Genomic DNA, 14,533 nt, shown 5'->3' with positions numbered 1-14,533 from the left:
TGTTTGGGTACCAGCATTCACACCCCTCAGCATTCATCAAACAAGGTACTTACAGTTGCATGACCAAGTACAGGTGATTCGGGCTCTCATAAATATCTTCCAGGGCAACAATGTTTTCATGTTTAATCCTAAAAGTAAAAAAGAAAGTATACACACAATGGTAAGGACAATTATACTTGAAAAAAAGGTCATGACAATGCGGGGGACGGCATATAAGATGGCTGACATGCTGCTAGCAGAGATTGGAGAAAAGAAGACCCGAGATTGTGGACCATCAACCCTCCATGTGTTCCCATCCGGATCTTCTGCTTAACATGCCTCTAGAGGGCCAAGGCAGAAATGCCTACGTGTCCCAAGGTCATGCTTTATGGCATGCACATATCATGTCCTCTTCCATATAAATACTTCTTGTAATACTAGTCTTTTTCTTCTATCTGATCTTCATGTTCTGTGTTCCTAGATCAATAGTTATTTCTGTGATACAGGAAAGGAGTAAAGTAAATTTCACAGGAAATTATACAGAGATGATCACCCAGGCTGGGGTTAAGGCAGTTATGCAGGTCATGGGAAAAAAACCTGCAGCCTGGGGAAGCTTTTCAGGCTTGGATAAACTATACCAAATGTGTGGTCAACTATAGCACATGTTATGATGTGTATCAACACATTGGACTCAAATTGGCCATAATGAATAATTCAGTTTCTGAGGATATTCCAAGGGCATTGTGTAAAACTTGAGACCCTAAGGGGTGTTGGCTGAAGACTGTGGATGGAGTAACATATAGATGGGATGACAAACTGAAAGTGTGGGAACCTGAATAGGAGGAAAATAGTGGCCTCCACCAAGAAAGGGAGATGACAACTTTAATCCAGATATTTTTGATTCCTCCTGAAGGAGTGTGGAGACAATGTGGCAATTGATGGAGTGATTGCTACAAGTTTTATTGGGTTCCTAGATTAAAAAGAGCTGCCAAGAAAGGTGAGCTTCCTTTCATGGAAGCTCTAAAAATTGGATCAGGTCTTCCTTGGAATTGTTGGGATATAGAAGGACAGAAGTTGCTGACTTGCAGGGACAGATTTCTTGTCTGAGGTCATTGTGGCCCACCAGTCATGAGGCTTGGTGTTTGCAGAGGGCTGAGGAGGAACTTAGGCGGTTGCATGGGTCTTGAGGTCAGAGCAGGCTGTGTGAGAAGGAAATGACTGTCTGGTACATTGACCACCGTTCTTATTTTTATCTTTTTTTGTGAAATTGCATGTTGTTATCCTCTGGGTCAAGTGCTCAGAAGACTGTATAATCACTAATAATAAAAATAGATTATGCTTGCTTTGGTGTTAAGTTTGGGATAGTTCCTGTGTTTAGTAAAAGATGATGAAGAATATATTGGTGATTTTCTAAGAATAATCTTTGGAATCATGAGAATATTTTGTATTGGGTGATTTCCCCTTTCCTTTCTGTTCCCCCTTGCTTATGATAACAAAAGCCTGAGGTTACCAGGGCAAAAGCAGAAGCTAGGGAAGCTAAAGAAACTGTAGCGAAGAAGCTACTTAGCAACTGCAGAAGCCCAAAGTGACCTGCCAGCTTGCACGAGCATTGTTTTTGAGTCATTACTGCGCCTTCCAGGTATCCCGTCCTTCGGAACCCTGACACTGCTGAGGCTGGTTGGCCCCCGGCATGAAGAGGAAAAAAAACAACAGATAGAATCCTAACTCCTTAATAAGACATTGAAGACTCACCACCACATTGTTCCAAACCTATTTCTCAACTTATTACTCCCTCAATCCCTTTTCTCCATCATTCCTAAGGCCTTAGAAGCCCACAGTTAGTAACACTGGATTGAATGCTGTGGCTGAACATGTATGCCATGGACCAAATCTCTCAATACTGTATTTTCTCATATAGCTGCACATCAAATGGCTGAACATCCTGAGTAGCGCACAACTTCTTTTCTGCTGTCTCAATGCAGGAACTGCAGACTAGTCTAAAGAGCCACCCAGGTGTGGGTCCATCCCTCCTGACAGCCAGTATTCCCCAGGGAACAGTTTCATGGTCATGTTCATGAATCCAGTGCAGGCAAAGGAAAACCAGCCTGACCACTCTCGCTGGAGTTCACATTTATCCCATCAGGAAACTCAGTTTCCCAAGGGAACTGACTAGTGGGTAGGCAAGCTAATTTCATCTCAAATTTTAAAAACAATACATGTTCAAGTCATCTCTGTCTGGATAGTCCGATTTCTTATTTCCTCTTCCTCCTGATATCCCCTGGTATTAGGGAATTACAAGGACAATCTCATGACCAAGGATGATCAAAATAAGTTCTCAACCGGCAGCCCTTGAATCTTCTGGGAGTTTGGCCCATGTGCAAATTCTCAGGCTTTGATCGGATAATACAAAGCCAGGGTGGAGTCCAGCAATCTGCATTTTAAGAGTCCTCAGACAGTGTATACACAAAAAGAGACAATGGGATTAGATGAGGAATTTTTGAACTTCAGTGCATAAATATGTTCCCTGGGGATCTGGTGACAAGGCAGATTTTGATTTAGTGGTCCAGGGAAGGGACTTAGTTATCTATATTTCTCACCAAGATGCAGATGCTGCCAGCTAGAGACCACACTGAGCATCAACGTCTCCAACAAAGGCAGCCCAAGAAGGAAGCAGATTCCTTCTAGCTCTTAGAGCTAGCCACAAAGAGCAGTTTCTGCTCAGAATGTCAAGCTCAATTTTTATTTAATGCATATGAGGAAGAACTATTTCATTCCTCGATGAGCTAATTAGCTCTTACCACATGCCTTTTGCTGACATTGCTGATAAACCATTTAAAGACAAGATAGAACATGGCGGATTCTTGTGAGCCCCTTGGAAGTGGATTCACGAGACTCACTTGTTTCCCCTCTTGTGCCTATAACAGGCCTGTTTCATAAATATTTGCTTAATGAATGGATGGGTGATATTTAAAGGTGATATTTTAGGTCATTGCCACTAAGCAACAAGATACAACATTCCATATGTAGCTTGTGAAAAATGGAGGGATTGTTTCCCCAGGTATCAGATGGCTTCCTCTGCAAAAAGCAGGCTAAAAGGTAGACTGAACAAGAGGGTTCTCTTGATTAGAGTTGGAAGAAAAGAAGATAATTAGCAAAGAGTGGCAATACTTTGCTTTTATTTCTGCAGCTCTTATTAGTTAATGTGGTTGTTTGTGGGAGCTAAAAATAATTACACTAAATTCACATTTCACTGGCCACCCGTGCAGGGTGCCTACTTATCTGTCAGTAATAGTTACTGTAAAGTGAAGTAAAATCGTATCAGCAATGAGTTATAGCACTATATTAAATCATGCCACCAAAGAAACAACCAGAGCTTAAACTGGGACAGCCAAGGTCTTACATATTTGTGGAATTGTTGTTATAGACTATACATGAGGGAATATGATCAATGACAGTATGTATTGTGTATATTTCTTCCTCCATAAGAGCATAAATATTTCCACTTAGTCACATTAATTTGGGCTGTCAGGGCCCAGATTTATAGGAAATTGAGATGAATGGGACCACATGGAAGGTTATTTAAAAAAATAATGGAGTCACAGTTACCTTCAAACTCTAGAAAATAACACATGCTTTTAAAAGTATAAATACATTCCAGACATTGCAGTGTTGTTCATATGTAGTATAAATGTCCCTGGGACTCTTATGTTTCTGATGTACTGAATCTTATCACACTTGGGCTTAGAAATTGGCAGCTACGGTCCTGGCAATCTTTAGAAGTTAAACTAAGAAAGCTGTTTGGGCCCAAGAATTTAATCATTCAACAGTTAATAACCATTTCACCGTATATACAAAGACTCAGCTGTGTACAAAGCATTAACCTAGCCAAAAAGGCAGGCTGTAGTAAAGGCCACAATGCCTAACTTGGGTGTACAGGACAGAGAACCTGTTAATGTCTTAATTGAGTGCTGACAGGAGATTAATTTTCATATCCATTGGGGCATTCCAGAGAGGAGCTACAGATGGTCGGGGCAAACCAAACTGAATGGCTGAGCAGACATTACTTCATGAACGCTCCCTCTCAACTAGTGTTTCAGTGAGTCAAGCAATTGAGTAATTCGTCCCTCACTGGGTTCCTGTTATGTATCTGGAAGAATACAAGAAAAAAAAAAAGTTTTATCTTCAAAAAGCTTGTCTCAGTGGAGCAAACCATGAACAATTAGGTATTAAATACCAACCTCTAGAATTGTATTTAAGGTCACAGAAATCTGGGTCCTGTGTAGGCCAGAGCTATGGCAAAGATCTCAAGAAAATGACGGGGCTGAGTTGGGATGGTTAATGCTCGAATAAGCATACTTGAGTGATTTCAAATAAATCCTAAAATGGCCTCTTCAATGTCTCTTAAGAAAAGTGGTTTAATTAACTTGGAGCTGTTAGAACATGGTAAAAGAAACATTCTGGCCTCCTACATCTGCTTTTAATCACTTACTCCCCCTCCAGACTCCTTATGATAGAGACAGACTAAACTTACCAGTTTAAAATTTATATATTACCTTTCCAAAACACCAGATAAATATTCATCCATTTCTAAGGCAAGGGCAGGGTCTGTGCCACAAATGCCAGCTACAACTGAGTCCCTTCTTCCCCTTACTCATTCAGCAGATACCTGCTGGGAGCCTACCACATGCCAGGCACAGTCACTGGCATTAGGAATTGAGTGGTGGACAAGACAGGAAGGGCGTCTCAGCCCCAGGGAGCACACATAGGCTACAGCTAAGAAGCCCTCCCAGGGAGCCTGACAGTCACTAGAAATTAGCGTTCATTAATCATTACCTTTGGGAGCCATAGAGATCAAACCTACAGTGTCTCTCTGCAGACTGGTAAGACTCATAATGCCTCCTTCTAGTCTTTTCTTTTTGTCGTCGATCCGTTCTCCATCAACTATCTCACAACAGAGTTGCTATGTCTCTTACCACTCTGCTGGCATTCATTTGACCAGACTGTTTCTCAAGCAAAAGTAATGACCTAAGTGTGAGACACAGTTATCAAGAGCAGGGCATTAGAGAACAGGGAAACCATTACTCAACATGAGCTAGGCATTATGCATATGCAAATACATGGTAATGTAAGGTTCTTGTTTTCATCAGCTGAGTAAGTGTTCACACACAAGAAGGTAAGTTCTAGGTAGGTAGGGAATCTTAAGGATTTCCGTCACTACTGTCTCCCTAGTGCCAAAGAAGGGTGTGACAAAGAGTATATTTAATAGACATTTATTGAATGAATGAATGAATGAATGAATGAGTGAATGGAAATTAGCTCAAGAGTCCATTAAGCACCTACTCATTTTTACTTGCATTTTTACCAAATTAGATTTCCTTTCTTACCCAGGCTTGGTCTTTTGAAGTTAAAGATTTTACCTTTCACTTTTTTGTTTGTTTTGTTAATGTTGCCATAGTTTGGGCACCTCTGGGGATTGAACCCAGTATCTTGAGCATGATAGGCAATCAATCTGAGCAATATCTCTACTCCTAAGCTTTGTTGAATGAAGTCTTTTTGGGATCCATGCAGTGCTTCAGACGACCATAGTATTCTAAATCCTGATTCACTCATCTGTTGTATTTATTACTCTTCCCAATGTTGGTCCATTTGCTTATTGGGTATGAACCCACACAGTGCTCTTTTTGAAATTACTACTCAAAACTTTAAATAGAAAAGTTGTATTCCACAAGAAACGCCCCCCCCCCCAACCAAAACAACTGACATTGATCAACTGGCTTTGATTAGCATTTAGTTGCAAACTCCAGAGTACTATCATTGAGCCCTTATTTGCATTTATTCATGAGACAATCAGAAACTTTGCTGGACTGACATTTCTCCATGCTATATGGCACAGAAGACTATTTAAAAGAGAAATGGGGTGTTTGGGAAGATTCGTTCTTAGTAAACCCACGTTAGCTCCTAGCAACCACTACAGTCTTTACTAAATGATCACAAACCATCTGCTTAATTTCCTATTCCAGAAAGTTACCGTGCACCGAGGTCCAGCTTCTCAATCTGTAGATCTCAGAGTCTATCATTTTATGTTTACAAAACTTGACAATGTCTCTCCTATTGTTTTCCTAAACACCTCAACTGTGATTCTCTTGTAATAAATGCAATTTCCTCAGTGCCCTGGGACATAACAAACCCAAACTCAGCAATGACCGGTTTCACTGCTTTCTTTTGAGTCTGCTCACAACGCTGTTTTATTACAGCATTGTTGAGCTTCAAGTGTGTGTCAAGTTTGTGCATCAGTTTTTGGTGGTGCTGAGAACTGAACCCAGGATTTACAGCATGCTACAATGGTGGCTACCTACAATTCACTTACACCACCAGGCCCTAGGGATTTTTAAATATTTCATTTAATATTAACAATTTTACAGAGTAGAAATGATTTTCCTCATTTTTAAAGGGGGAGGCGAACATCTAGGAGGTCAAGTATTGGAGGTGATGTAATTCATAATTAGCATTGTTGGGATTTGAGCTAAGTCCTTTCTTACAACCAAGCCCATATAAAAGCTATTTACATAATTTTGTATTAACTCAGTGTGCTGGTTAGGTTTTTTTGTCAACTTGATACAAGTTGTATCATCTGGTAAGATGGAACCTCAAGTGAAAAAAAACGCCTACTAGATTGGCCTGTGGAGCATTTTCTTGATTACTGATCGAAATGCAAAGGACAAGCCTACTGTAGGCAGTACCACTCCTGGGCAGGTGGACCTGGGTTGTATAAAAAAGCGGGCTGAGGGAGCCATGAGAAGCAAGCCAGTAAGCAGCATTCCTCCATAGCCTCTGCTTCCATGCCTGCCTCCAGGATCCTACCTTGAGTTCCTTCCCTGACTTCCTTTCATGATGAACTGGGATCTGGCATGTAAGCCAAATAAATCCTTTCCTCCCCGAGTTGCTTTGTTTATGGTGTTTTATCACAGCAACAGAAAAGCAAAGTAGGACCCTAAGTTATAACAAACACATCTAAGAGAACGTAAAGGCAGAGTTATCTGTATAAGACGATGACACCTAAGTTTGAGGCATCAGTCTCATCATTAACAGTACACTATCCACTCCGAGGGGCACAGAGATTTGTTGAGCCACCTCAGCTTCATGAACACTCTTGAGATACTTGGTAATACTCTTGACTGATGAAGTTCCAGGTCAAAGAAAAGCAGAGCTATGTTCAAAAACAGAAAGAAGAGTACAGAGTCTGGAAGTGAAAATCACAAACAACTTCTCACAAGCTCATGGCTTCTCCATCAAAATAGAGAGAGAATGCACAGAGAAAAGAGATGGAGATGCAGTTATGGTCCAATGGAGGCTGTGGTTCTTCCAACCTGAGTAACCAAGCCCCTACTAAGTCAGCATTCAGCTTTTCCAAAGCATGGCCAAGGGACCATACACACATGAGGAATGCTCTTTGGAGAGCACCAAACTGCTAAGAAATGTGCACGATTTAAAGACAATAATGTAGCTGAAGCAAGTTTAGGTGTTAAAAAGAATTTCATTTAATTTTCAACACTAATCTATCAAGCCCAAGTAAGCACTAGCTGACCCACCTATGTGCTGAGGGTAAATGCCTTATGCATCTACATTAATGTCTCCATAACCTCAAACAATAGACAGAAAAGATGCAAAAAGGGTGGTAGGCCCAGGCAGAGAGAGGAAAGTTGAATGGGAAAACAGCATATGGGTATTGAAACAGATGTCTGTCCACAATGTAACTAAAAGCCAAGTGAAAAACCCAGAAGAAGCCAAGAGAACATTTTAAAATTAATTCAGGAAGAGGAAAAAAAAAAAACATGGTGCCAAATGTACACACAGGCCCTGTTCCAAAACCCTAAAGCTGGGGAGAGCATCAGGACCAAAGGACAAGCATGCTTTGCACACAGTCTCAGATGTATTGATATCAACATCTCTCTTCCAGTCTACTTTTTCACAGTTCAAGAATTCACAAATTTTGAATTCCATGATAAATGAGGAATATAACACACACACACACGTATACACACACACACACACACACACACACACACACACACACACACAAAGGAGAGAAAAAAGAAAGTTCAGTACTACTTGGTTGCTTTTTTGTTTTGTTTTGTTTTGTTTTTTGGGGTTTTTTCCTCCATTCCATCATGATCCATTGACCAGAAGGATGATGAAAATTGTGGAAGCAAACTATAAAGGATCTAGAGAAAGGAAGACATAACAAAATCCCTTTCCTTGGTATCAACCTTGCTTTCGACTCAGGCTAAATACGCCAAGTGGGTAAGAGATGGAAGCAATATACCCAGGAAGAACTAAATGGAACAAAGCATATTAGAAAAGGCGAGGCCAGGTTAGCATTCTGTTGCTGTGAAGAGACACTGTGACCATGGTGACTCTTACAAAAGAAAACATTTAATTGGGGCTGGCTTATAGTTTCAGAGGTTTAGTCCATTATTATCATGTGGGGAGCATGCTAGCGCACAGGCAGGCTACAGTAGTGGCTGAGAGCTACATTCTGATCAGTAGGCAGAGAGAAAGAGAGAGAGAGAGAGAGAGAGAGAGAGAGAGAGAGAGAGAGAGAGAGAGACAGAGAGAGGGAGAGAGAGAGAGAGAGAGAGAGAGGAAGAGAGAGAGAGAAAGAGAGGGAGAGAGAGAAAGAGAGAAAGAGAGGGGAGAGAGAGAGGGAGGAAGAGAGAGAGAGAGAGAGGAAGAGAGAGAGAGAGGGAGGAAGAGAGAGGGAGGGAGGGAGGGAGAGAGGGAGAGAGAGAGAGAGAGAGAGAGAGAGAGAGAGAGAGAGAGAGAGAGAGAGAGAGAGATTGGACCTGGCGTGGGCTTTTGAAACCTCAAAGCCAACTCCCAGTGACACACCTCCTCCAACAAGGCCACACCTCCTAATCCTTCTAATCCTTTCAAGCATCACCACTCCCTGGGGACTAAGCATTCAAATATATAAGTCTATGGGGGCCATTCTTATTCCAACCACCACAAAAACCATCCCTCCTCATTAAGGATTGTAGCCTCACAAGGAACTACACTGAGCTTCTAGTACCATCTAAGGTTGGCAGTCCAGTCTGGGAAAGGCTCTCTCCTATAAAGCTAACCACTCAAAGGCAAAAGCCAGAGTATACAGCACCCACTACTCTTGGTTTTTATTTTATTTAAAAGCCTAAATTTTATTCACACATAAAAAGCATGGCTCCCTGGCATGGAATTGAAGAATATTTTGACAATACTTAGTTCTAGGTAAGCATTCCTGTTTGTGTAGTAAACACTTACATTTTCCTCAAATTTAAAGGGAAAAAAAAACTTGTATTTCCTGCTTTCTTGTATCAACAGGTTTTTCCCCCTGCTGAACAACCTACGCAGCACAAGTTATCACTCTGAGAAAATGGGATACTGTCCATAAAAAGAGAAAGTGATGGTACCAAAATATTTACCAGATATTAGCAAAATTAACTTTATAACTTGGCATTTATAACTTTTATAACTTGGGCAGATTCTCTGATGTTATCTCTTCCTTTACACAGGCTTCCACAGTAGACTTCTTCCTCACTGGAGAGTCAACCAGACGCCCTACCTTGAACTCTGGTTCAGGCTCTTTGTTGTCCAGTACGAAGTCCACATCACCACCCTGACTGAAAGGCACCTCTGGTTTGTTCTCCACTACTGCCCTGCACTAAAACTTTCCTGACCCTGGCGGGCAGTTCTCCTGCACTGCACCATGCCCAGCTCTGCACACCTTTTCTCAGGTCATATAGGAGCGCTCATCATCTCTATGTCTTCTTGCTGAATTACCCTTTCAAACTCATCTCTATGGAGAACCTTTTGCTAATTCCTAGGGGTTCACGGGCCTCAATTTCCCCTCTCTTCAGTGCCATTTTAGTTCTTTTGTTGCCTTGTGGTTCATTCTGCCCTGTGTATGTGCATTTGGGTATATGCTCTTCATATGCAGAGAAGAGAAGTCTAGAAAGATACAAGTCCAACCAGTAATAGTTAGCTCAGAAAATGTTAAAGCTGAGTGGAGTTCTCACTTTACATTTTCTCCTCAACTAAGCTGTATGTCCGAACCCAGAATTCAGAAAATTGATTCAAAATTGTGACCATTTTCGCACATCTCCCAAGGGCAGTACCAACCTGTCTCCTGAGAAGAAGGTACATTAAACCTCTCTTCTCTTCCTGCACTCAAGGGGCAACAGGTTGTTAGATTGTTACATTGCTTGACTTTATAAAGAGCTGTTTTGAAAAAGTTCTCCATCAAAATCACCAACATCTAGTGCGGCTAAATAGATCCATAAAGCTGCACACAAAGAATCACGTACTGGGGCTGGAGAGATGGTTCAGCAGTTAAGCTGATCTTCCAGGAGACCCAGGTTCAATTCCCTGCACCCTCATGGTGGTTCACAATCACCTGCAACTCTGGTTTCAGGTGATCTGATGCCTTTTTTTTTTTTTTTAAACTTCTGTAGGCACCAGGCAAGCAAGTGGTGCCTGGATATAACATACAGGTAAAACATCCACATGCATAACATAAAGTAAAATCAATTTAAATAATAAGAATCACATACTAATCAGTCAAACTGCAAAAAAGGGAAGAAATTAGATTAGTTCTCAGCCCTGATACATCTAACTGAAAAAAGTCCAGACGCTTGACTTAAACTTTATAACTTGATTTCCTCAATTATAAATGAACACTAAAATATATGCTCTTATTAGCGCGCTATCTTCCAACACCTTTACATGCATTTGTATGAAACATATGTGCATACATATGTATCACAGGGTATACCAAGGTATTGTCTGTAATAAATATAAGTGAGCCACTCTAGGGGATGTCCAGAATTCAAAATTCAGATCTTAAAATCACTTCTCTTTGCTGCCAGAAGATGGAGCCATAACCAATAGGAGACTAAAGAGCGAGGTCTATGGTACCTTACACAGTCACAGCACAGCTTAAATTTACAAGTCCGTTGTGTCATAGTCGTTACTGTTCAAAGATTAAGTAAAATGTGTTGATTTTCTCCAATTGTGAAATGAGTTTTTCTTTGAATTGTTAAAAGTAAATAAAGAAGATCTGGGAATGTGGCTCAGCTCATGGAGTGCTTGCCTAGTACAAAAGAGGCTCCAGATTTAATCAGACCTTAATAAAACCAGGCACAATGACATGTGCCTATAACCCTAGAACTTAGTGGATGGAATCAGGAAGATAAGACGTTTAAGGTTATCCTTGTCTACATAGGGAGTCCAGGGCCATCCTGGGCTATGTGAGACATGTCCTCAAATAAAAAGAAACAAAGACTAAAAGTTAACAACTGATCAGAGTTTCTTAAGAGTATCCTAGACATCCTCAGTACAACACGGGCACATCAGATGCAGACAGTGGCTAGCTCTCTTATGCAATGAGGCAGACGGGAGCCCATGCTGGTAGGTACTCTGGGAGGGGCACTGAAGGGCTCAGTCTCTCTCTACTCAGTCATGCCCTGGCTATGTCAATGCTCAAGGTCTCCGTTTTCTTATCTTGAAATTACCTAGCTCAACAAGACACTCTTCAAGGCTCTTTGCAATGCTTCCAATCAATGAAATTAAACCAACAATGAGGCCAAGTGCATTAAGAGCTATCTGAGACTTAGGAAGTAGCTCTGAGAGTCCAAGTTCCCCAGGACGGTCTTCGCTCCCCAGGAGCCTTGTTATAAACTCACACTTCAATCGGCTCTTCTGCATGTTAAGTTCATCAGTTAGATGTGGGATGTGCTGAACTATGAAGCCATTCATGTAAGAATGACCCACTTCTCCTTCCATAATCAACTTCACGTTGCCCTAAACCCACAGAGAAATACTCAGTGATTTGCTTATGTGTAAAATAGTTTCCAGAATATCTGGCTGGGATCTGGTTGTCTTTAATCCAAAGAAGAAATAAGTTAGATCCAATTATACACACACACACACACACACACACACATACACACACACACACACACACACACACACACACACCAGTGTGTAGTCCAAAGAACTCAGTGAAAAAAATGAACTATTTATTCCTACATGTATAAAGCCTTACAGATACTCAAAAGACTGATGGGCTCACAAGAAGTTGGGATATCTGATTGTCAGTTTCTTTCCTCTTTCTGTACTACTCATGGTAAAACAGTAGCAGGTCACAAGATCAACTGTGTGTTAGAATTATCTGAGAAGTTTTCAGATATACTGATATCTGGCAGGGGATACAACTTAGCATGTACAAAGCCCTGGGTTTCATCTCCCAAACAACAGCCAGTCCCCCCCCACCCAGTACTTAGTCCTGTTCCGGGAGATTTTAATTTAATTGGCCTGGGATGTGCCCTGTGCACAGAGACTTCTTTATTAAAGCTTCTCAAATGATCCAAGTGTACAGAGACTGGTCAGTTGCTAAGCTACGGAGAAAGAATCCAGATGTTTAGGTGACTGGTGAGTCCACGGGTTTAGTGGCCACTATAAAGTTATCCTGGAGGATATATTTCCTTGACGATAGATCTTGTACTAATAGTAAGATTCAGGGTGTCCTGAGGATAGAGGTTCAAGGCCACATGGCTCACTCAGTACTCCTCTCGGGAAGAGTGTGAAACGTTGACAAGTTCCCCCTGGCCACCTGTAACATTTCTTTAAAAAGCCTGGTAAGACTACACCTCTATGAGACTATTATTTCCTTTTTGGTATCTTTGTTGAAGAGGAATAGATGTGCCCAAGGTGCTTTGAACATGAGAACAGACACCTGGAGACTTGGAGGAAATTAAGGTCTGGAGTTCTTGGAACAGAGGCATAACACTAAAGTGGATTTCCTAGCATTGCTGACAGGGACACACAGCATCCAAAGGCACCTTCTAAGTTGGTCCCCAGATTCACTGTGGATATTTAATTACGATATAAATATATAATACACATAATCCACATATAAATGATATAGCAGCCCCTCCTGTATGGAATACTGTTGATGCCATAGACCCGGCGCTAATGCCTAGACTGCAAACTTCATCCACTCTGCCTTGAGACTTGAGTTCACCAAGCTCCCCCCCCTCCTTCTCTGCACACTCACATGGTTGAAAGAGTCAAAACAATGCTTTGGGCAAAATCATTGTTTGCTCTTTCCATCCTCCCCCTGATGCCCTGTGCTTTCTCTGCTCTGACGACACCACATCAAAGATTCTTAGTTTCACAATCCCCAGGATGATGAGGATGATGCCAGTCTACTCACTGCTCAAGCAAGGCTGAGCCGCATGCCCTGGCAGAAGGAGGGACCTTCCACAGAGCCTGAGAAGGAAAGAGGAGGAACCCTAGGGCTGCGGCCTCTGTTCACACGAGATGCAAGGCGGATGGGACCTGAGGAGTATGATCCTAGGCCTCTTGGCGAAGCAGATGGAATACGGTGACATTTATTTAGAGAGCAGTTAGCAAACTGTCAAATAAAAAGATGAAGAAGAAGAAAAACAGGACAGAGGGAAGTCTGTTTTGAACAACTGCCTAGTGTCTGTGGCCTTGCAGACTTAAGAAACTAAAGCTCCCCCGGGACAGTCCTTGGTGTTCTAGGAACATGCCCACTCTGAGCGGCAGGAGCCACTGCTGATTGACTTTTACATTTTGGTAATCAATGCTGTCACACAGTCTGTGTGGGTCAGACCAGGCTGCCGAAAACCTGGCATACTCTAATGAATGAAAATCTTCTTTCAAGCAATTACATGCCAGGTATTCATGAGGGTGTTTGTGATTAGCTATATGTTTATTTTAATCTCACATCTGATTTTTTCTGATCGTTTCCATCGCATGTACAAGAAGCACAAGGCTATGTTCTTTCTTCTTGAGAAAGCAACAGCAAGTTTCTTCATAACTGAGATCAGAGTCACGATTAGAAACATGTTTTGCTTTGTCCCTGAGATTTCAAAAGGAGCATGTTACAGACCTCACCTCTTGGCATCCCCGTGCCATGATGGCTGAGGGTGCTGAGACAGTTCTGAGTTTAGAGTTTTATGATGCCCTTCTAATAATAGACCAAGACTCAAAGGATGTCAGCTTGTAGAAAGCATCTAGGGAAAGCTCAAGCACTGCTTACAACGTACTCAGGACACGACAAATAGGCTGTGGAAAAATCAACGAGCTGCTATCAACCTAGGTTTCTAGAAATTTCAGGGGTGATGGGCCAAGAAAACAGCTCAGTTGGTAGGGCACTTGCTTTGGAAGCTTAAAGCTATGAGTTCAATTCCCAGAGTATAGATTAAAACAACAACAAAAAAGGTATGGCAGCCCAAGTTCCCATCACCAGGGAAACAGAAACAGGCCAATCCAGCCAGCCTAGCCTACTTGGAGTATCAAGGCAAGCAGAAGCCCTGTATCAAAAAGCAAGGTGCATGAGGAACTGAGGAACAAAAAACCAAAGCACCCTCTGCTTTTTATTCCACATGAATCTGAACACCCACGTGTGCGCACACACACACACACACACACACACACACACACACACATATACACATACACACACACAGAGAGAGAGAGAGAGAGAGAGAGA

The 14,533-nt window shown here is 41.8% G+C and overlaps 1 protein-coding gene across 3 annotated transcripts in view; it reads right to left on the bottom strand.

The window, feature by feature from the left end:
* Nucleotides 1-14,533, bottom strand: part of Camk1d (calcium/calmodulin dependent protein kinase ID) — a 419,461-nt gene that overhangs the window by 146,238 nt on the left and 258,690 nt on the right. For all 3 annotated transcript variants that reach the window (XM_052727099.1, XM_052727100.1, XM_052727098.1), the window contains exon 3: nt 54-128. In XM_052727099.1, coding sequence (XP_052583059.1) covers nt 54-128 — 75 coding nt within the window. The remainder of the gene's footprint in view (nt 1-53; nt 129-14,533) is intronic.

Source organism: Peromyscus californicus, unplaced genomic scaffold, assembly GCF_007827085.1.
Source record: "Peromyscus californicus insignis strain IS unplaced genomic scaffold, ASM782708v3 Scaffold_8__1_contigs__length_139910024, whole genome shotgun sequence".
In the NCBI taxonomy this organism is placed as follows: domain Eukaryota; kingdom Metazoa; phylum Chordata; class Mammalia; order Rodentia; family Cricetidae; genus Peromyscus; species Peromyscus californicus.
Note: the sequence above shows the minus strand (reverse complement) of the source record. Positions and strands in the feature narration are given on the sequence as shown.